Source organism: Triticum aestivum, chromosome 6A (assembly GCF_018294505.1).
Source record: "Triticum aestivum cultivar Chinese Spring chromosome 6A, IWGSC CS RefSeq v2.1, whole genome shotgun sequence".
NCBI lineage: Eukaryota > Viridiplantae > Streptophyta > Magnoliopsida > Poales > Poaceae > Triticum > Triticum aestivum.
In genome coordinates this window covers 18704029-18726801 of record NC_057809.1, presented here as the reverse complement: position 1 = coordinate 18726801, position 22773 = coordinate 18704029, and the positions used below count along the sequence as shown (strand labels likewise).

The following is a 22773-nucleotide window of genomic DNA, read 5'->3' as shown; positions in this document are numbered from 1 at the left end:
ACCCTAGGTACATAGCTTCATCGGTACCCTTCACAAAAACCTGCAGCCAACACAACTTTGTTAGAATAAGCTAGTGAAATTGAATTATTTTACCTTAGTGGAGAGGATGGAGATTCTTGGGATAGTAAGGCCCATCCTTACGCTCTACCCAAGAAATTTTCTTAAGGTTATTCTTGGAGCTCTTTTTCCTCTTTCTATTTTGTCGGATCCGTTCTATCGTTGCCAATTTGCGTGGGCACAAATTGTGAGGATAATTACTTTCATCAACATCATGTACCTTTCGTAGTTCTAATATTGGAGGAGAAGCGGCGACAGACGGCTAGGGCCAGGCCGTGGAGGCCACGTGAGGAGGAGACGGGGGGCATGGGAGGAGGGGAACGAGCTGTGGCGTCGGGGATTCAGGTCCCGGAGGAGGAGGAGGATGGCCGGCGAGGGGAGGTTATGGGTGCCGTTGTCGATGGGGAAAAGAAGGGAAAAATCATTACCCTTTGCACGATGGGTGATTCCCAGCCAAATCGAAGCCGAAGAGCTCAAAAATGTGGGAGGGCTCGGGCATGTGTGAGCGATTTCATGCATGTATTCGTTCCATTTCGGACAACTATTTCGTGTGCATCCCAAACAACCAGATTGCAATTTGGGGAATACCAAATCCAATTTGGGGCCTTAGTACATGCATCCAAACCGAAACGTTAGGTAATAGCAAAACATACATACATGTATAAGCAAATACCACTACATCTGAAAAACCAATTAGATGCAAGATAAAATGGAAAAAAAAGCCTAAATGATGCACAAAAGGAAAACCAGGTGTTAATTAAAGCAAAATCCCTTCGTGATGCAAATCCCTGCGCTGTGATTGGCCGATAAGACCCTCTCGCGGATCGCACCCCCAAACCAATCCCCACCGCCCACTCCCCACAGATCCAACGGCAGGCACACTGCGTCACGCGGATCGCTCCCCCCTGCCGCCGTCCCCACGAAGCTTCATCTCCCCAATAAAAGCCGCGTCCTCGCTGGCGTCCCAACCCACAAACGCAGAGCAGAGCGCATTCCGATCCCGCACCGCCGCCCACGCATCTCGAGTAGTTTCCAGCTCGCCGGAGAAGTAGCAAGCAAGATGGCCGGAAGGAAGGGCGGCGACAGGAAGAAGGCGGTGACCAGGTCCGTCAAGGCCGGGCTCCAGTTCCCCGTCGGCCGCATCGGGCGCTACCTCAAGAAGGGCCGCTACGCGCAGCGCGTCGGCTCCGGCGCCCCCGTCTACCTCGCCGCCGTCCTCGAGTACCTCGCCGCCGAGGTATGCACCGATCTCTCCCCTCCTGGAGCCTTCGTTACTCTGTTCTCGTCGTGCTCGACTGATAACTGACCGATTTCCTTTATGAATCGCAGGTCTTGGAGCTCGCCGGCAACGCGGCCAAGGACAACAAGAAGACCCGCATCATCCCGCGCCACCTGCTGCTCGCCGTCCGCAACGACCAGGAACTCGGCAGGCTGCTCGCCGGCGTGACCATCGCCCACGGCGGCGTGATCCCCAACATCAACTCCGTGCTTCTCCCCAAGAAGTCCCCCGCCACCGCAGAGAAGGAGGCCAAGTCGCCCAAGAAGAAGACCACCACCAAGTCCCCCAAGAAGAAGGTCGCTGCCAAGGAGTAGCAGCCACCATAGACTACTATCATGACATTGCTTAGATCCATAGCAGGGAGAGAAAGATGAGGTTCGGTTGATTGGATCATGTATGTAATTGCCTAGTCTGTAGTGACTTTTTCATTGGTTTGATGAACGGGCCACTGAGGGCTGTATTTTATCTCTAATTTATGTCCGGAATGGCTAAAGATGCAATCCTTTCAATCATGTTCTCTTGTTTATCTGCCTTTGCTTGCGATCCATTTTGTGCATGTTTGGTTACCTGCCTTTGCTTCAGAGACTGTCAGCTTTTGGTTATTAACACCTTGTATCTTTTATCACAGTACTAAATAAAAGAGCACTAAGTTGCTTTCAGAAGTACTCGCTCTGTAAAGTAATATAAGAGTGTTTCTCTTATACTCTTTTCGTTTCTAAATATAAGTCTTTGTAGAGAGTTCACTATGGACCACGTATAGATGTATATAAAAGCGTTTTAGAGTATGATTCATTCATATTGCTCCGTATGTAGTCCATAGTGAAATCTCTTCAAAGACTTATATTTAGGAATGGAGGGAGTATTAGTTTACAGAGGGAGTACTACTAAATGAGATACTCCCTCCATTCCATAATGTAGTGCTTCCTCTATCCTCGTGCTTCAACTTTGACCGTAAATTTAACTACTAAGACCGATTGCGGCGGGAGCAAATATTATATCAGTGATTTCGTATTCAAAGGAAGTTTTCAATTATATAAATTTTTCTCCCGCCGCAGTTGATCTTATTGGTTAAATTTATGGTCAAAGTTGAATCTCAAAAAGTATGGACGCATTATATTTTAAAATGAAGGGAGTACTAGTAAGTTGCTTTCAGACAAACATGCCAAGGCAAATGACAACCATGGCAACCGAACTAAACTCGGGATAATGAACCTGAGAAACAGGTACGTACTGAGAAATCATTTAGGCAAAACTGGCGGCTCTGAGTAATGTGCAATTAGGCAAATAAGATACTCCTGAGTACCAACATTAGTTTTGTACCAGCATTAGTTTTGGACTGAGAAATCAAGATACTCCTGTAGAAGAATGCTTGTCACGGGATGGCAAGTATTGCTGGATAAATAACCAAGTCGATGCTGCCCTTCCTGTATCAATAAAAAAACATTTTCAGAAAACCAAGTCACCACTGTGGAGACAATAACAGGTAATAAGGGCATCTTCAGCCGTTCGGCCTCTCAGGACGCCTAAAAATCGCCCCCGAGGGCGTGTCGGCGCTAAACCGCGCACTGGAGGCGTGATGCCCCCCAGTCGCGGCGCCCCACGTTTTTTAAAAAAAATTCAAATACGACACAAACACGACTGAAATTTAAGCAAACATCGGCGAGTTCGTTCAAACTTAAACATATTTTATAAAAAAAAACTTCGGCGAGCTACCCCCGCCGTCCCCCTCGCCGCCCGCCTCGCTGCCCGCCCACGCGGTTTACATGCCGAGGAGGCGGTAGAACCGCGTGTAGTCGCCGCCGCCGTCGTCGTCGTCGTCGCCGCCTGCGCCTCCGTCGCCCTTGCTGCATCCCTCCCCCGGTTGGCACGGCGGGTTGGACGGTCCGAGGGCGTCGTCGTCGTCGTCGTCGCTGTCGAGGACCACGACGCCGTGCTCGTCCTCGTGCCCACGCTTGCGGGCGGCGATCTCCTCCAGGGCCCGGCGCTGCCGGACCATCTCGTCGCGGAGGTAGTCGTCCCGCGCCCAGCGCAGGGCGTCCTCGTCGGAGATGCCGCGCCGGGCTATCTCCTCGTACTCCACGGGGAGGCCGCGCTCCGGCTTGGGCTTGACGAGGACGAAGCGGCCGGTGGGTGGGGAGGCGTTGGCGCCGCCGATGCGGATGCCGGAGCTGCGCATGCGGGCACTGACCGGCGTGTCCTGGGGCTCTGGCTTGACGGGGCGGAGGCAGGGCGAGCCACCGGACGACGAGGAGGACCCCCCGGTCTCCATGCGCCTCGAGGTCCAGGAACTTCCCCGGCGGCGTGAGAAGGACGGGGGATCGGGGTACTCGAGGGACGGCGTGTTGCCGCCCTTGATGTACTCGAGGACGGCCTCCAACGTGCGCCCGGGCACGCCCCACCATCGGCGCCGGCCGTTGGAGTTGAGCCTGCCGGAGGGCTCGACGCCGTTGGTGGCCTCGAGCTGCTCGGCGTGACGGCGGCGGAAGTAGGACTCCCAGAGCGGGCTATCGGGGACGTACCGTGGCCCCTCCCTCGCCGGCCGCGGTAGGGACGCGCGGATGCGTGCGATCTCCGCACGCCGCGCCGCCCCGGTGGGTGGTGGTGGCACCGGCGCGCCGCCGGCGCTGATCCTCCACACGCCGGGCACCCGCATGTCTGGCGGGACCGGGTACCCGGCCTCGTAAAGGAGGCGAGCCTCGTCTTCATGGAGATGGCGGCGGCCGAAGCCGTTCGCCGCCGCGCCGTCACCAGGGAAGCGCTCGGCCATGAGTGGAGACGGCGAGAGAGAGGAGAGGGAGAAACGACGGCGAAAGAGAAGAAAGGGAGGAACGACGACGGCGAGAGAGTGTGGTCGCCGAGCACGCTGTTGCGCGTCTTATATAGGCCGAGACGCCGCCCGTACGCGTGGCCGCCGTGTTACGCGTGGCGGGCGAGGGAGGGCGAGGGACGCGCGTCGTCCGGCCTTCACTGCGCCGCCCGTGAGGCATCAATGGTGCAGGCTGACCGGCGCGGCAGCGCGGTAGCTTTGGCATTGATTCTCCGTGGGAAACGAGGCGATGAGGCCGACGAAGGGGCGAGAAGAGAGCCGTGTCGCTGACGCGGCGGGCCCGCGGCTTTTTCGCGCCAAAAAAGTTCGCCCGGCGCCCTCGGGCGCCCCTCAGCGCACCGGGTTTGGCCTAGGTCCGCCGGCGCTGTTTTCGGCCCAGGCCGGTGAAAATCGGGCTCCTGGGGACGCGACTGGGCCGATTTTTCGGCTTCGGCGCAAGAAAAACACCTGGGGAGGCCTTCCTGGGGGCGCGGCTGGAGATGCCCTAAGTACCCCTCTTGCTCCTTTCTCTTTTACATTTTGCGCCAACTGTAACTCTGCTCTAAAAATCAAAATTGTTATTGTCAGTACACAACTAAGCATCCCAATGCACTTGAACTTCTAACCTCTCATCTTATTCTTTAAGAAAAAAGCAAACTAGAGGACATTTGTTGCTAATTAGATTTCTTCAATATTTTGTGAATTTTCTTCTACTAGTACTGTCGGAAATATATAACTTGGTACTTTATGATGCGCTTGAATCATGGTGTATTCTCATATTCTTGTTTGCCCCACCCTTTTTTGTCCATATTTTCGTGTTTATTTGACCTGTTTTTGCCTACTTTTGTGTCTAATTTTTCATACCTAATTATAAAATAAGCAAATGACATTATAATTCACTAATTGCAAACTGAACCTTAGACATGCCTTCTACATATGACTGTATCTTAAGAGGCATAGCTCCCCTCTTACCCCCATCGTCTCGATTTAGTATGATTTTTTGTGGGCATTGGGCCTTCAGTCTATGTGTATTGGACTTGCAGCTGCACCCGACACGTAGCAGGCCAACCCAGTCCAAGCCCCCCATCGTATTACCATTTCTCTGCTTCTCACGTTTCATTTTCTTCCTTTGTTTTTCCCCTTGAAATTTTTGTTCGTTTTGAAGAACAGATAGTAGTTTATAGATCCCCGTTCAAGAAAAGAAAAGATAGAGAATAGTTTAGAAGTTTCATTCTATCTCGAGATTTTCTTCTTTGGATTAATTCTTTGGTGTATGCATACCATCTAAATATAATTGTTGATATGATATATAACCTTGTTTATATTGAGGAAAAAATGCAAGACACCTTTGATAAAAAATCAAGTATTTAGTTTTTTATTTGAAAATAAAAAATAAATACCTAAAAACAAAAAGGAGAAAAACAGAAAAAGTGAAACAGAAAAAATATTTAACGCAGATTTAGAAAAATCAAGGAGTATGTGAAGAATGTTCAACCTATGTAGCGAAATTGTTCAATGTACATTAACCAAAAGTTGGCATATATTTGGAAAAGGGAAAAACAAAGAAAACAAAAATATATAAAAAGAAAGAAAACCGATGAAAACCAGTAGAGAAAAAACATACAAAAAGGAGAAAAAATTGACAGAAAACCAACCAGAAGGTTCCTAAAACTAATCCAGGCCTCCCATGGAGGGTTCTGAAATCCACTTAGTCGGCCCACTCACCGAACACACACCGATTTGTCTCGCACTAAGAGATATAGCTCACCCAGGCACAACCAGACGCTACTATGCAATGGCGCTCACCTGGGTCGGCCCATAAGAACGCTGAGCCGCCAAAGCGATTTATATTTGTTCACTGAAAAAACTATGAGTTCGTTGACACAAAACCAATCAAGTAGTTATTATTAGTACACAAAACCCATCAATGCGTACATGTATTTATCTTAATATATTTCTTAATTAGTTGTGTGCATTTAACTAAAAAAAGGAAAGTAAACAATTTTGAGAGTGCATATAGACGCCAATTGTATTTTGTTGTGATGATAATATGTTTAGTAGGACTAACGACCTTTATCAAATTTATTTGACGACATTGGTTCCTTGATGAAAAGGAAGGAGATGGTTCACCCCTCACCCTCCCCGGAAATGTGTCGGTTTGTCGAAGGACTCGAAGTATTTTCTGGTTTATTTAAATCTAAGGAAAGTCACGCTATTAAGAAGGGTTGAGGTTGCATTATTGTGGGGATCATGCCTAGTAAAAACCGTTCAGTACCCCCTCCCCCCTCCCTGTCTTCGGGGTCCATTTGAGATTCTCTTAAAGGACAACGATGGGAGTTGGTTCGGAGAGTGGACTTCATCAATCGGGAAACAAGATGGCATTTAGAATTCAGATGCAACGAAGGCAGCATCATAGTGAAAGTACGCCAAGCTCATCGTGGCTTTAATGCATAAAGTGGCCTGGAGCCGCTCTGTTATGTATTGGCAGCGGTTCCCATTTGGTTGTTTGTTTTTGCGAAGAATATCTCGCTTATTGCTAGATATACCATGTACTCGCCTCTAGCAATCTCGACATGGGCCGTGGCTCGGGCAAGGTATGGTGGTTTGCCTCCCTGGTTTTGCCTCTTGTTTTCTATGGGACAGGTGGTTTATGTCCATATTTTTCTGTTTAACTCTGGTTTCCCACTTTTTTTCTTGTTTTCCAGTTTCTTTCACCTTAATTTTTCTTTCATATTTACTTTTCTATTAGTTTTTATTTTTATACATTTATTGTTTCCCTTTTGGGGTTTCCTTTCTCCTGTTTTTTCTGTTTATTTCTTTTTCCTTTTCTCATACCATTTACGAAATCACTTTCTACAAAATGGTCCCCGTGTTTCGAGATATGTTTTGTCATGTACCCCCTCCGTTCCATAATGTACTGCATATAAATTTTTTGAGAAGTCAAACCTCACCAATTTAGACCTATATTTTTAAAGAAAAACATTTACATCTAGATTGCCAAAACTATATATCATTATACTCATCATAAGATATAGTCTCATACTACCTCCGTCTTATAATTGTCACTCAAACGGATGTATCAAGATGTATTTTAGTGTTAGATACATTCGTTTGAGCGGTAGTTGTTTTTGGACAGTGGGAGTATTTAATATATTTGGTATTCTAGATATTAATATTTTTCTCTATAAATTTGGTCAACGTTTGTAAAGTTTGACTTTTCAAAAAATATGTACGCACTACATTTTCGAATGGAGGGAGTATTAAAAATGTGTATGCGTATTATAAAAACATTAAACATGTATTAATTTGTTTATTATGTATTAAAAATATTAGCCAATTATTTAAAAGATGTTCTTTGTGTATTAAAGAATCATTTAATGGAAACGTTTATTGGTTCAAAAAATATTTGATGTATATCAAGAATGTTTTACATTTTATTGAAAATGACAAGATTTCATTTAAAAATGTTTATAGTGTGTAAAAAATACTTATATTTCACTAACAATAATCCACGTGTTTTGAAAAAAGACTATGTACTCCCTCCGTCCAAAAAAGCTTGTCCCTCAGATGGATGTATCTAGTACCAAGTTAGTGCTAGATACATCCATTTGAGAAACAAGATTGGGACAAACTTTTCCGGACGGAGGGAGTACTAAAAATGTTTTTCGTGTACTACTTTATTGGGATTATTCATCCTGTATTTAATAATATTCATCATGAATTCTCACAAAACGCCCGCCTAGTGCCTAGTGCCTTTCGATCTGGACCTTTAGTGCAAACCATTAACAAGGTTCTATGTATGGATGCTGTTTCAGGAACAAAATCAGAACAAAAACACACAAAAGATCTTAGAAATCAAACACAATTGGTTTGAATGATATTTTATTTTATTTTAGGAGCTGCCATATTGTAAATTTAAAAGATTAAGAACAATAAAGTTGCCATTCAGAAAGGGTTTTCTATTTCACTCTAACCACATACTGTATTTATTTTGAACTTCTAATCTCTACGGATGTACCATTTCTGAACCCTGGGTACAAACCATTAACAACCTTCTATCTATGAATGTTATTTCAGGAACAAAATCAGCATGAAAGAACATAAATGATTATAGAAACCAAACACAACTGGTTTTCTTTTTGAGAAACAACCAAATTATAAAATTAAAAGATAAATGAAAAAACAATTGTTAATCTAAAAAATCTCTATTTATTCGCAGCATATCTGAGCTTAAAATTTGTACAATGTAGTACCTTGAGGATTTGCTACATCTCTTTTGGGGGTGTTGTTATTGACTTGATGGCTAAATCTGTTGCACTGCAGGATGAGAATCCAAAAGCACACATGGAGGAAATGCGAACCACAACTCGAGTAATAAACGAGGTCGGGATGGAACTTTTGTGGACGGTGCTTTTCTTCATTATCATCAGGGATGCTAAGTATCAAATCAGAAATGGAAGACCATGGATTTTGTTATATGCCGCGAAGGAAGTGTCCGAGATCAGATGACTATCTTCACTATAGAAAGAAAACAGTAACCGGTAATCTTGTTTGTGTTGGACACGCTGATTATTACATGTTGGTACACTCATTTTCCAAGCTTGCGGAGGTTGATATTAGGGTTATTCATGCCAGTGTGCTAAAACTTGAGAGGAGACTTGCCTGGATAGAAGAAAGAATAGGCAGAAGCTTGGACGCCTTGCAGAATCTACCAAGCTAAGCAAATGATGCTCAAAGACATGTTTCAGGCTGCCGTTTTGGATGGACTGCCAATTTGCCAAGTCAGTAAATTGGTGATGGGTTATCGTTCTATTGTCGAGAACAGAGATTATGTTTGTAGTTCGGGTCTCATGATCCTGAACCAGAAGGGTCCAAATGGCGGACTCTCTTGCAAGATCTTGCTGAAAAAGTGACCAGGAACACCAAACTGTATTTGTACTTGTACCAACGATTCCCATGGAGATGCCCGTAGACCCCTAGTTCCCTTTGGTGGCAAGCTTTGTCAAAAAGTTCTGTATAGTCATCGCCTGCCAGATTTACCAGCTCCAACGTAAGAAATATCCATGGCCAAGGCCGCTATGAAGTTCATTTTAGTTTACCAGTTTTCACTCTTTCTTACTAATGGAAAACCCACGTCACGGTTTGTACCTAGGCATATGTTGTTCATAGTCCTTGTGTTGCCGATGAATGGTTGGTGCCGATGGTCACTGCTATATATTGTCAATTGTTATTTTTATTGCTTGGGGTTTTTTCCTCCGAATAGGCATGGCTCTGGTGTTATTTGACCTTGCTTTTTGCCGGTGTGGTCGGTTAGTGCGTCTTTTTGTTGGTTATGTGCATCCTAATTATGTAGAGACCAGGTGTGTATAAATTATCATTGTATCCCTCCATGCTACATTATGAATAAAAAAACACCCTTTATCGGAAAAAAAAAACTAGGCATATGTTGTTGTACCAGATTGTTTTCGCCTCATGTCCATGGAGCCTTGGTTGTTTTGTACTACTGGATTTAGCTAAGGGTATACCTCCAATTGTATTGTTTCTCTTGTACCTCAACTGCATCTTTAGCGCTACAAGTTGTTCCTTCAGACAATCAAATCATTTTTTCCCGCTCCACCTTTTCTGTTTGTCGAGCTTCAGTCCCCTCTAATCATTTCTCTCATTCCGACTTCTATTTTTTGGTTGAAAAATGCGTTCATCTGCATTTGTGGCCTTTGCATCTATTTTGACTTTGACAGCAGGAGCTCTGCTTTTGCATTAGGAGGGGAAGGGATCATTTGCTAAAGATCAAGAAAATTGGAAATGAAAACGATTCAAACAGGACCCAATTAAAACAGCCAAATTGATAGGAACTACTAGTGTCCTCACTCTCAAATCACAGGAATTCGGTTTGATTACATGCTCATCGAGCCAGATCTAAGGAAAGGAGGAGGAAGGTAGTAGAGAGCCGCCGCCGCCGCCAAGTTCTTGATCCTCTGGATACCCTAGCTCGCGGGGGAGGAGGGGATTATATGCAGGTGAGTCTTCACTTCCGTGGGCCACTTGCCCACGCGGGCCCGATGAATTTGCTGTTGGGCTTCCGCTCGCGCCTGGGCCTGTTGGGCTCGACCTCCTGTGGTGGCTCGGTGTCGCTTGAGGTGATCTTGTCAGGGGCCGTCTCCTGGGCGTCGCTGACATTCCCCTTGTCTTGAAAAAGGGCTTGTCCCCTGGCGCACGGTCGAGCGCCCGGTTTTCTTGTCGCGGAGGCTGAGGATGCGCAGCGGGACCCAAGCTGGAGCGCGCGGGAAACGGCGGTGGAGATCTTCCAGGTCTTCCCAAGTGGTGTCCTCCACGGGTGTGCCAGACCAGCAAATCTTGCCCTGACGAACCATCTTGTTGGGGGCCTTGCGCCACCTGTAGTCGATCACTTCGAGCGGTACCTGAAACGCAGACACATTAGTCGGCAGAGCGCTGACCGAACCTTCAGGACGGAGGTGAGCCGCCTTGAGTTGCGACACATGGAAGACTGGATGGACTGCTGATCCTTTTGGGAGCTGCAGGCGGTAAGCCACGGATCCAATCTTGGCCAGAATCTGGAAGGGGCCAAAGAATTTGAACGACAGCTTGTGGCACGCCCGCCGAGCGACGGAGGTTTGCACATAAGGTTGCAGTTTCAGCCTTTCAGGTACACTTGGTCTCCTGGTTGGAAGGAGCGGTCGGAACGCTTCTTGTCTGCTTGTTCTTTCATCCGCTGTTGTGCTCTGTGCAAGTGCTGCTTCGCCAAAGCCAGCATCAGTTGCCGCTCCTCGAGCCATGCTCGGACGTCGAGTGGTTGGCAGTCATCTGCGGTGGCTAACCCCAGGGCGCGAGGCTCTCTCCCATAGAGCACCGCGAACAGCGACTTGCCCAGGCTTGAGTGCGTGCTCGTGTTATACCAGAACTCTGCGAGTGACAACCACTTGGACCACTGCTGAAGGGATGCCTGCGAGTAGCAGCGCAAGAATGTTTCCAGGCACTGGTTGACACGTTCCGTTTGCCTGTCAGTTTGAGGGTGGCGCGCCGTGCTCATGAGGAGCTCCGTACCGGTGAGTTTGAAAAGGTGCTGCCAGAAGCGACTGGTAAAGAGCGGGTCACGGTCAGAGACAATGTACCTGGGCATACCGTGGTGCTTGTAGATGTGATCCATGAACTGCTGGGCTACTGTCTGGGCGGTGAAAGGGTGCACGAGCGGCACAAAATGGGCATACTTGGTTAGTTTGTCCACGACCACCATGATGCAGTTGTGCCGGCCAGACGGGGGCAGACCGTCGATGAAATCCATAGTTGCCATCTCCCACGGCTGATTTGGTATTGGTAGGGGTTGCAGGAGCCCTGGGTAGCGAGACCTGTCAGGTTTAGCTTGCTGGCACGTGGAGCAGGTGCTGACGAACTCCCTGATGGTGCGGCGCATCCCCGGCCAGGCGAAGTGCTGCTTGACGCGCGCCAAGGTGACCGGGAAGCCCGAGTGCCCCCCTGCTGCTGCATCATGCAAGGCTGAAGTAACCTTGGCTTGCAGCGCACGGTTTTGCCCTAGCCACAGTCTGCCCTTGTAGCGTAGTAAACCCCGTTGCAAGCTGAAAGCTCCTTGTTGCGGTGTCGTGGCTAGGCTAGCGAGAAGTTTCTGGCATCGGGCGTCCTCGACGTACCCTTGTTGCACCTCTGTCAACCAAGCAGGCTTGCATTCAGTGATGGCAAGTGCGGCCTCCTGCGGGTCGTGGTGGCGACGAGACAGGACATCGGCTGCCTTGTTATCCTCTCCTTTTTTGTAGCAGATTCTGTATTGCAGGCCTAGCAATTTGGTGAATGCCTTGTGTTGCCAGACCGTCGACAAGCGTTGCTCTTCCAGGTGCACCAAACTTTTTTGGTCTATTTTGATCACAAATTCAGCCATTTGCAAGTAGTGGCGCCATTGGTCAACCGCATGCAGAATTGCCATACATTCCTTCTCGTAGGTGGAGAGGCCTGCCGCCTTTGGCCCGAGGGCTTTGCTGAGGAAAGCGATGGGGTGGTTGTCCTGCTGCAGCACCGCCCCAATGCCTCTATCACACGCGTCAGTTTCGACCACGAATGTTTTGGTGAAGTTGGGCAGGGCCAGTACCGGAGCCGAAATGAGGGCTTCCTTGAGAGCTGTAAATGCCTTTTGGCTCTCATCAGTCCAAACAAAGAGTGCCCCCTTGCGCAGCAGCTGAGTCAGGGGTTTGCAGATCATCCCGAAGTGACAGACAAACTTCCTATAGTAACCTGCTAGACCCAGGAAGCCCCTGAGTTCCTTCACTGATTCGGGCACTGGCCAGTCGCGGAATTTAGCGATTTTGCTCTCCTCGGTTGCGACCCCTTCTGCGCTGATGCGGTGGCCCAGGTAAGATAGTTGCTGTTGCGCGAATAAGCACTTGGATTCATTCACCTGCCACTGGTCCTTCTTCAACAGCCCGAGCACCTCTTCCAAGTCTCTCAAGTGATCCTCCAAGGTAATACTGAACACCAAAATGTCGTCGAAGAAGACAAGCACGCACTTGCGGGATACAGGAGACAGGGTGACGTTCATTGCTCCCTGGAAGGTGGCCGGTGCGTAGGCGAGTCCGAAGGATACCACCTTGTACTCGTAGTGGCTGCTGTGTGTTTGGAATGCTGTCTTTGGTGCTTCGCCTTCAGCCAACCGGATCTGGTGGTACCCCGAGCGGAGATCTAATTTAGAGAACCAGCGCGCGCCTGCGAGCTCATCCAGAAGTTCGTCAATCGCTGGGATAGGAAAAGTAGTCTTGCAAGTCAGAGCGTTGAGGCGCCTGTAATCGACACACAGTCGCCAAGTCAAGTCCTTCTTGCGCACCAGGACCACAGGAGAGGAGAAAGGGCTCTAACTGACTTGTATGATCCCTTTCTTCAGAAGGTCAGCCACTTGGCGCTCGATTTCTGTCTTGAGGGCTGGAGAGTAGCGGTATGGACGGATGGCAAACGATTGAGCACCTGGCAGCAGGGGTATGCGGTGGTCGCAAGCCCGTTTTGGGGGTAACCCTGTTGGTTCATCAAAGACTTCTTTGTAGCGGCTGAGCAACTCGGCAACTTGGGGCAGCATAGGTGAAGGCTGTTGTGGAACCACTTGGCATAGCTGGAGGACGAGCAAACTGGCATTCTCTTTGCACAGCGCCTGGAGTTGCATAGCCGACACTGTGGAGCATGTGGTGTCGCTGCTAGGCAAGCCTTGCAGTCGGATCGTGCCCCCATGGTATTGGAACTCGATGTACTTCTTCTCCCAGTCAACTTGCATTGGGCTGTGACTTTCTAACCAATCCATCCCGAGGATAATATCATAGCTGTGCAATGGAAGCACCTTCAGATTGCAGCGAAATTCCTGTCCATGGCTCCACCATTGGCAGTCCGGTACTTCCTGAGTACAAGCTAGCTCTCCCCCATCGGCTACGCGCACCCTGAGACGGCGCGCTAGAGGGACCGCCCGGAGTTCTCCTCTGACCAAGTCGTGCCTGATGAAGGAAGACGAGCTGCCCGAGTCAACGAGCAGGAGCACCTTGGTGTCGCCTAGCCACCCTTGGAGTTGCAGAGCCTTTGGGGATGCCGTGCCCTCCAAAGCATGGCACGAAATGGCTGCGCAGTTGGCATCTTCTTGTTGTTCCTCGGTTGGCAGGGTGCACCCGTCTTCTGTTTCCAGCATCTGAAGTAATTCCTCAATGACATGGAGGGGAACATTGGCTGGGCAGTGGTGGTCACGCCCCCAGCGTTCGCCACAGGTGAAACAGAGTCCCTTAGCGCACCAGTAGGCGCATAGGGCAGCAACCTTGTCTGCGTCTTGTGCGGGCCGCGCTGCCTCCAGAGCGTGCCGGTCCTCCGCACCAGCTACCCCACCACCCCGAGGAGGAGCGGCCGGCAGCGGCAGAGGGGCCGTTCGGATGGCGGCCCTTGTTGTCGGTGCGTCAGAGCGGCGCGGGCGATCCCGCCGGAAGCCCTCCGCAAGCTCCTCTTGTAGAAGGGCCAGGGAGCCGACCGCCTCCTGGTCGACGGGTCGCTGGATCAGCACGACCGCCTGAATGTCATCACGCAGACCCTCCACAAACCTCGTCAAAAAATACAGGGGGTGAATAGCTTCAGAGTAAGATAGCAGATGGTTCATTAAAGCATCAAATTGCTTGATATACTCCGCCACGGAGCCAGTTTGCCTAGTGTGGTAAAATCGCCTAATCAGTTGTTGGTGTTGGTCGCGCCCGAACTTGCTGCAAAGAAACTCGCATAACCCCTCCCAGTTAAGGCCGGCGACCTTGCGCTGAACTGACTGCAGCCAAATGGCCGTGGTCGTGGAGAAGTTCAGCGTAGCCATGGGCTACCAAAAGGATTGGTCAACCCCGTACATGGCAAAGTATTGCTCGCACATCCCTTTCCACAACCGTGGGTTTTCCCCATCGAATTGTGGAAACGCCATGGCTGGAAATGAGTGGTGAATGGTTCTTGCCAATGCACTTAACTTAGAATTCATATATCCATACAAATGTACATAAACATAGAGAAATGAATCGATAGAAAAAATGCACCTTGACAAAATTGGTGGCTTCGTGATCAGAAATTACCAAGTGTAGTAGTAGATCAAAGGAAAATTAGCTACTGTAGTATAAACATATACAGAGAAAAAAAACTCAGGTATGCCATCCTAAAAAGATGATGGTTACATCTAGCTTGTCCCTTGACTCTAAAAAACATGGGTGCGCTTTCTCTAATTTATTGCTTCTTTTTTTGCAAAAAGCCTCTAATTTATCTCAAGAAGCTAATCCGAATCTAATGCATTGTGACTTTCTGAGCACTGGCGGTCAGGCTGTTCTTGGCCTCTTGCCATATGGATGACAAGTCCACTGAGGAAAAAACTTGGAATGTTCTGTCAGAAATTAACAAGCCTCACCAACTTCAGTTTTACTCAAATGGCAGCAACAGTATATAGGTTAGTTACATAGCGCCAAAAGAGGAAGGAAAATCATGGATTTAACTGGTAGTACATAATTTCAAACTTCAAAGATTGTAGAATTAAAATCAAAGGTTTCTATCTAGAAACTTAGAAACAATCACAATAGATAAAATGACAGCAAATTAAAATTACTAGATAAACCATCACAGTAGAAACTTGCTGACATAAACAAATGGCATCAAGAAGAGTTAGTCTGAACTCTGAAGAGACACGCAAGCACAGACGAACATTGATTCAAACAGCAACATCACTATTCCTTCAAGGCCACAAGCAAGCAGAACAATTCTTACAAAGATTGTAACATCGTACTACTGCTAACTACACACACGACGCCTGCCGCCCTCAACTCGTCATGAAACGACGACGAGGCCAGCTTAGGATGAGGTGAACTTGGTGACGGCCTTGGTGCCCTCGGAGACGGCATGCTTGGCGAGCTCGCCGGGGAGGACGAGGCGCACTGAGGTCTGGATCTCCCGGGACGTGATGGTGGGCTTCTTGTTGTAGCGGGCGAGCTTGGCGGACTCGCCGGCCAGCTTCTCGAAGATGTCGTTGATGAAGGAGTTCATGATGGACATGGCCTTGGAGGAGATGCCGATGTCGGGGTGCACCTGCTTGAGCACCTTGAAGATGTAGATCTTGTAGGTCTCCACGCCCTTCTTGGCCTTGCTGCCCTTCTTCCGGCCCCTCGTCTTCCCCTCGCCGCCGGCCTCCTTGGACGCCGGCGCCCGCTTCTCCGCCTTGGGCTTCTTCCCCGCCGTCGTCTTCTCTGCCGTGGCCACCGGCTTCTTCTCCGCCGCCTTGGGTGCCATGGGTGCTGCTGGCTGGAGCGCGTGGGGAGGTGGGGCTTGTTGGGTGGGATGTGAGGGGGGCTGCTGATGCTGAGATGTGAAGAGACGGATGGGGCGGCGGGGTTATGTAGGGAGCGGGGGGAGGAGGAGGGAGGTGGGCTGCGGTTGGCGGAGAGGATGGTGCCTCGGATCGATGGCGTGGAGTGGTTCCAGCCGCTCGATGATGCTTGGGACGGACGGACCCGATGCGCTTGGGCGCGGATCGATGACGTGGCGAGAACGTACGCGAGCTAGAGCGGAGCGGATCGATGGATGTGTGGACTCCCGTGTACATACAGCACGTTGCAGAGCATGAAAAGAGAGTTAAAAAAAAATAAAACCATTGATTAGAACCCCGAAAAAAAGAAACATTGATTAGAAACGGGTGTTACATGAACACCCAAATAAAGCAATGCACCGCATAAGCATGTGCTAGAGAAAGAAGAATGAAGAAAGGGCCGCTCGGTTTATATTTGAGGAAAACTGGCTCCAGCGCCTTCGCCGCTACCAGACTGCATGCTGAAAGCCATTGCATTAGTCTGGGCTTATCACAAGATTCTTCACGAATCACAACGACATTAGAGAGGACTGATATGTCTGTTAAATCGAACACATGCAGTTTTCATCCCATGAGGTTGGCTGATGTGCCTCACCCGACGCACGCCACATGTGAAGGATGCTCCTACTACCCACCACCCAATTCAGTAAGCACGCCACACGGGCGAAAACACAGTAGCCGTCACCGGCCAACTCCACCAGCCACAGGTCCCACCGACCGCCATCTCTGAAACGATGCCATCAAGAGGGCATGCGCGCCACACCAAGCAAAGCTAACAACACTGTCGTCGCCCAGTAAAGCAAATCTAGGTTTTCCACTGTAGCTTGTCGGGGGGAGGGGGGAGTGAGGACTTCCACCTTGACACCTCCAACAAGGAAAAGGGGCTCGAAGGCGCCATCGTGAGAATACATCTTTCGCCTTCATCACCCTCCAAGCCCCAGGACTCGGGCAACCCCCCTAACAAGCCATATGCGCATCAAACCACTCGCTTAGCATCTTGCATCAAGCTCCTCCATCGTGCTGCAAAGTGCACACTCACGAGCAACACGCCACTAGGAGCAAGCACCACGCGGATCTCGAGCCACAAAAACCTTCGGGTCACACCCTACTACTCCGGCCTGCCCGAGCTCGTCGTGCACCATGCGATCTGGACCACGTGCACCTTCTCGGTGCGCCCAGTCTTGCATGCATGCGCCTGCTTGCCAGGCCCAGAACTGGACCACGCTGCGCCCCACCATGCCTCTGCCTGGATCCGGAGCAGCCACCCACCTCTATGCTACCTGAGAGTATCCTTATCTCCTACCTTATCGCTTAGGTAGCTTGTTCTTTGGGTTCTGGTAAGCCTGCTTCTTATGGGATGTGTACTACTTAACAGTAAGTTGGTCCCTCTAATGGTACTGTGGTATCAGTGTTGATGTGGTGTTGTTTTCCGGCTGATGTGGTCCTTTTATGGTGTCGGAGATGATTCCGGTATATCCCCCAGTAGGGTATCCTGGCATGGCGATTAGGCTAGAGGAGAAAGAAGAAGCGAGTTACCAAGGTTCAGGCCCTCATGATTGATGTAAAACCTCTACTCCTACTTTGTGTATATTTTGACCGGGGTATACAAAGTACATGTAATACCGAAGGATTGTAATGTCTAAGATGTTTAGTTGACTAGCCCAAACCTAGCTTATATAAGATATCGGGGGCCCTAGGGTTTTAAGAGTCCTAGTTGGCAACGTCGGTGGAGAGGAGTCCTCCACGGATCCGACTTCTTTCTCTTGAACGAAAAGGCTTCAAAAAAATTTCTCCTAGAGGGCCAATGGGCTGACAAGATGGCCCAAGCGGTACCGCCCTAGGGGCCTCGGGCCGTCCTACTTGGACCGGTAACCGACAAGGTGAGGTACCCCTGGGCCGTAACACCATCGGTTGACTAGTGATACAACAGCCCTCGGTCGCAGCGTAGCTCATATCGCTAGAGACCACACATGACCAAGTTATTAGAAGGACTGACGAGCACTCATACTCATACAAGTGCGTCTGCAAACTTGTCCACACATACCACAAAATAGAAGAAGTCGGACACAAGTCATAAATTTAACAAAACAGAAGACGAGCAGTGGTATGAGCACATTCAATCATACCATAAATCAAACCAGATTCACAATCATACCACAAATCAAACCAGAATCAAACGAGAAGGACTGTCAGTATATGCGGAAATATTGAAAAGTCTTCAACTCATTTAAAAAACTTTTAGCTAGAATGAAACATCTAAATTGCTTTTCCTAGCTTGTTTTCCTAAAGCGGAAAATATCTAAACAATCATCTGCCGAACTTCAAAATTACCATATGCCTGTTTTCCACAACAAATTTAAAATTTCAACGGGGAAAGCAGAATGGAGAAAAGTTAACCCACCACTGGGCCTATTTTTGGTAAAAAAAAATTAACAGATGGATATACGGAATACCCACTCTGCATTTAACCTATTTTTTCCCTATTCATCAGTTTTACTGAAATTCTTTCTTACTATTGTTCCCACCATGCAACATTAACTTGCTTATTTACCCAGGAAATCTTGTGCACTCCGGTGAAGAACATTTTTCTACTGGACCATTTTAAGGGGCCTGACTGATCCTAGTATCTAAATTTGTCAATATCTGTTTCTGCTTTAGCTGATTACAAGATCAGCTCCTCATCTGGCGAGTTATTGTAGTTTGCATCTATAGCAGCCAAAACGTTATGTGTTTTTTTACCTACATCAAACTATCCAAACTTCAGTTCGCATGTAGCCGGCTCGACTCCAACTGGAATTATTATTTTGTCCAACAAAGTAACATGTAACCAGCTCAACTACAAAGGGAAAGATCAAGGATCAATTGTCTGCAAAATGTTTCGGCATGATCAAGCTCTAATTTGCCATGTTTGTCTGCAGTACTTCTGAAGAATCTTGCTTATTACTTGTCCAATTTAGAGCCAGCACCGATCTATAGGCTGCGCCGCAGACAGAGGTGGAGGATGATTGGGAATCGTCAAGTGTTAATTCTATTCCAAGGGCCTGACTAATTCTAAATTCCTCAATAGTATCTGTTTCAGCTTTATCTGATTACAAAATCAGCACCTCATCTGGCTAGTTATTATAGTTTGCATCTAGTAGCAGCCAAGATGTTGTCAGGTCTGTGGTTTGTTACCTGCATCAAACAACTATCCAAACTTCAGTTCGCATGTAGTCGGCTCAACTCCAACTTTAAGAATTCTTTTGGCTCATGAACAAAGCAACATGTCACCAGCTCAACTACAGAGAGAAAGATCAAGGTTACATTTCTGCAAAATGTTTCGGCATGGTCAAGCTCTAAACTGAAATGTTTTACTGCAGGAATTCTGAAGCTCAATTTATAAGCTGCCACGAAGGGAGAGGTGGAGTATGATTGAGAATCCTAGGTGCAGTTCTTCATAGATTCAGTTTCCTGCAGCTTGATAGGAATAAGCTTGAAGTGAACTGAATCCTAGGAAAATTTCAGATCATCAGACGCATAGGCAAGAAGCAAGCATTCGCAAGATCAATTGCAGCCATATGTAGAACAAGGGATTGAAATCATTGCAGCCATAGATAGAACAACACACTGAAATGATTGGATCTTTCGCCATTCTCACAGAAATCACAGGTACAATGTCACCCTTGCTCGACGAATCTGACGGGCACTACAGACTAGCAGGCACTACATACAGGATCCCATCTTAGTCCATGAGAAATGGATCTAAGCAACAATGGCTAGGCTATGGGGACGACGGCTACTCCTTCGTGGCGGCCGTCTTCTTCTTGGGGGACTTGGCGGCCGTCTTCTTCTTGGGCGACTTGGCCTCCTTCTCGGCGGCGGCAGGGGACTTCTTGGGGAGCAGCACGGAGTTGATGTTGGGGATCACACCGCCGTGGGCGATGGTGACGCCGGCGAGCAGCTTGCCGAGCTCCTGATCGTTGCGGACAGCGAGCAGCAGGTGGCGCGGGATGATGCGGGTCTTCTTGTTGTCCTTGGCCGCGTTGCCGGCGAGCTCCAGGACCTGCGCATTCAAAAGCCAACGAAATCAGTCAATCGGGACAAGAGGAGGGAAGATCAGAGGCTCTAGGAGAGGATAGATCGGCGCATACCTCGGCGGCGAGGTACTCGAGGACGGCGGCGAGGTAGACGGGGGCGCCGGAGCCGACGCGCTGCGCGTAGCGGCCCTTCTTGAGGTAGCGCCCGATGCGGCCGACCGGGAACTGGAGCCCGGCCTTGACGGACCTGGTCACCGCCTTCTTCCTGTCGCCGCCCTTCCTTCCGGCCATCTTGCTTGCTGCTTCTCCGGCGGCGAGGACTCTCGAGGAGTGGTGTTGGCGGCGGTTGCGCTGGATGGGAATGCTCTGAGTTTGTGTGTTGGAACGGCGGCGTGGCCGCGGGTTTTATTGGGAAGCAGAGGAGGGAGCGATCCGCGTGACATGCTGCGCCCACCGTTGGATCTTGGCGTAGTGGACGGTGGAGATTAGTAGGGTGGGCGCGATCCGTGGGACGGTCCTACCGACCAATCAGAGCGCAGAGATTTTGTTTTAGCACTTGATTCACTTTCTGCGCCATATATATGCATGTTTTTTTCACAGAAATCCAATTTGGCTCTAGTCAGCATACGCTCATGCGCACACAAAATGTATTTTGCAAATGTAAAAAAAAAAGTTGTGTTCATTGTCACACCAAAATGCTATCTACAAATTTTAGGGTAAAGGCTTAAACATTTTGACTTACACCAAAAAAAAAAAACAAGTCGAGCGACAAATGTTACCTCCGAATTCTACAATTAATATATTTTTGTCATTGACAAAGCAATGCTATCACTTTCACATGAGTATAAGAGTTCATGCATATGGGATACACGGGACCCATAGATCTTATGGTTGGGCTTTAACTTAATGAATTCTTCGTACAATGCTTTGTAAGGTTTATCAATAAGAATATGATGTCAATGGATGTCACTGCATGTTAGCATATGCCTCTCCTGCGTATGAGACTGGAAAATGTATGATTATCGATCCGGTATCATAGACAATTGGTGAGCAACAATTTTGCAACACCTTCCACCACTACCCCACATTCGCCCTCTCAAAAACTTGCAAACTACTCCCTTTGTTTCTAAATATATGTCTTTTTATATATATTTTAACAAAGAATACATATGGATGTATATAGACATATTTAAGAGTGTAGATTCACTCATTTTGCTCTGTATGTAGTCCACATTGAAATCTCTAAAAAGAATTATATTTAGGAACAAAGGAGGTATCTTTTAGTAGAAATTCCACGTAAAACAACATTTAATATATGCAGGATTATGTCAGTGTCATATAGAACTTGAGAGAATATGATTCCTACCTTTAGCTCATCTGTGATATTGACACTTCATATGTACCACCTCCACTTTGGGAAGTGTTGCAATAGTTTTTGCACTTGGGGATTATAACCATAACATCAAAGAGTGCGGGGGGAAGTAGTTCTCAAGCTCACATAATATAATAATGTTTTCCTCCTGTAGCCTTGCACTTCTAAGTTGATCGACTTTTGAGAGATAATATCGAAGAAATTACAAAGGACAAGGAGTGTTTTGCGGACGCGCTTATCTGTTATGCCTCTAATAGCAAACGGAAGTATTTGTGACATGATCACAACAATCATGAGACTTCGTCCCGTTGAACATTTGTCCATTAACCGCACATATATGCATATACTCCCTAAGTAAGTGGAACCAACTTTGATACCTTGAAGACAGTTGAAGACTTGATTGGGCTCCTTCTCATCTAGAGTAAAGCGAATGTGTGTGGGGGAGGGGGAGGGTGTTGGAAATATGCCCTAGAGGCAATAATAAAATGGTTATTATTATATTTCTTTTTTCATGATCATTGTCCATTATTCATGCTATAATTGTGTTATCCGGAAATCGTAATACATGTGTGAATACATAGACCACAACACGTCCCTAGTGAGCCTTTAGTTGACTAGCTCGCTGATCAAAAGATAGTCATGGTTTTCTGACTATGGACATTGGATGTCATTGATAACGGGATCACATCATTAGGAGAATGATGTGATGGACAAGACCCAATCCTAAGCATAGCTCAAAGATCGTGTAGTTCGTTTGATGTAGCTTTTCCGAATGTCAAGTATCATTTCCTTAGACCATGAGATTGTGCAACTCCCGGATACCGGATGAGTGCTTTGGGTGTGCCAAACATCACAACGTAACTGGGTGACTATAAAGGTACACTACATGTATCTCCGAAAGTGTCTGTTCGGTTGGCACGAATCGAGACTGGGATTTGTCACTCCGTATGACAGAGAGGTATCTCTGGGCCCACTCGATAATGCATCATCATAATGAGCTCAATGTGACCAAGTGGTTGATCACGGGATCATGCATTACGGTATGAGTAAAGTGACTTGCCGGTAACGAGATTGAACGAGGTATTGGGATACCGACGATCGAGTCTCGGGCAAGTAACGTACCGATTGACAAAGGGAATTGTATACGGATTGATTGAATCCTCGACATCGTGGTTCATCCGATGAGATCATCGAGGAGCATGTGCGAGCCAACATGGGTATCCAGATCCCGCTGTTGGTTATTGACCAGAGAGTCTTCTCGGTCATGTCTGCGTGTCTCCCGAACCCGTAGGGTCTACACACTTAAGGTTCGGTGACGCTAGGGTTGTTGAGATATTAGTATACAGTAACCCGAAAGTTGTTTGGAGTCCCGGATGA

General features: G+C 48.1%; 3 protein-coding genes across 3 annotated transcripts; 1 reads left to right on the top strand and 2 right to left on the bottom strand.

The window, feature by feature from the left end:
• Positions 1 to 1027: 1027 nt before the first annotated feature.
• LOC123131714 (histone H2A.1-like) lies at positions 1028 to 1848 on the top strand. The gene is made up of 2 exons (XM_044551388.1): positions 1028 to 1294; positions 1387 to 1848. The coding sequence occupies exons 1-2, from the start codon at positions 1118 to 1120 to the stop codon at positions 1648 to 1650; spliced, it is 441 nt and encodes a 146-aa protein (XP_044407323.1). The 5' UTR covers positions 1028 to 1117; the 3' UTR covers positions 1651 to 1848.
• Positions 1849 to 15352: 13504 nt separating this feature from the next.
• On the bottom strand, positions 15353 to 16019 carry LOC123131717 (histone H2B.2-like). Its single transcript, XM_044551390.1, has one exon. It carries the CDS (start codon positions 15930 to 15932, stop codon positions 15498 to 15500), a length of 435 nt encoding a protein of 144 aa, XP_044407325.1. The 5' UTR covers positions 15933 to 16019; the 3' UTR covers positions 15353 to 15497.
• Positions 16020 to 19615: 3596 nt separating this feature from the next.
• Positions 19616 to 20403, bottom strand: LOC123131711 (protein H2A.5-like). The gene is made up of 2 exons (XM_044551385.1): positions 20139 to 20403; positions 19616 to 20050 (listed from the first exon to the last, which is right to left on the bottom strand). Exons 1-2 carry the CDS (start codon positions 20313 to 20315, stop codon positions 19784 to 19786), a joined length of 444 nt encoding a protein of 147 aa, XP_044407320.1. The 5' UTR covers positions 20316 to 20403; the 3' UTR covers positions 19616 to 19783.
• Positions 20404 to 22773: the final 2370 nt, after the last annotated feature.

Bases quoted from the DNA above. Each gene is read 5' to 3' on its own strand.
- LOC123131714 (XM_044551388.1), top strand. From the start codon at position 1,118: ATGGCCGGAAGGAAGGGCGGCGACAGGAAGAAGGCGGTGACCAGGTCC. The intron at 1,295-1,386 runs GTATGCACCGAT...TATGAATCGCAG, and splicing joins TCGAGTACCTCGCCGCCGAG to GTCTTGGAGCTCGCCGGCAA.
- LOC123131717 (XM_044551390.1), bottom strand. From the start codon at position 15,932: ATGGCACCCAAGGCGGCGGAGAAGAAGCCGGTGGCCACGGCAGAGAAG.
- LOC123131711 (XM_044551385.1), bottom strand. From the start codon at position 20,315: ATGGCCGGAAGGAAGGGCGGCGACAGGAAGAAGGCGGTGACCAGGTCC. The intron at 20,051-20,138 runs GTATGCGCCGAT...TTGAATGCGCAG, and splicing joins TCGAGTACCTCGCCGCCGAG to GTCCTGGAGCTCGCCGGCAA.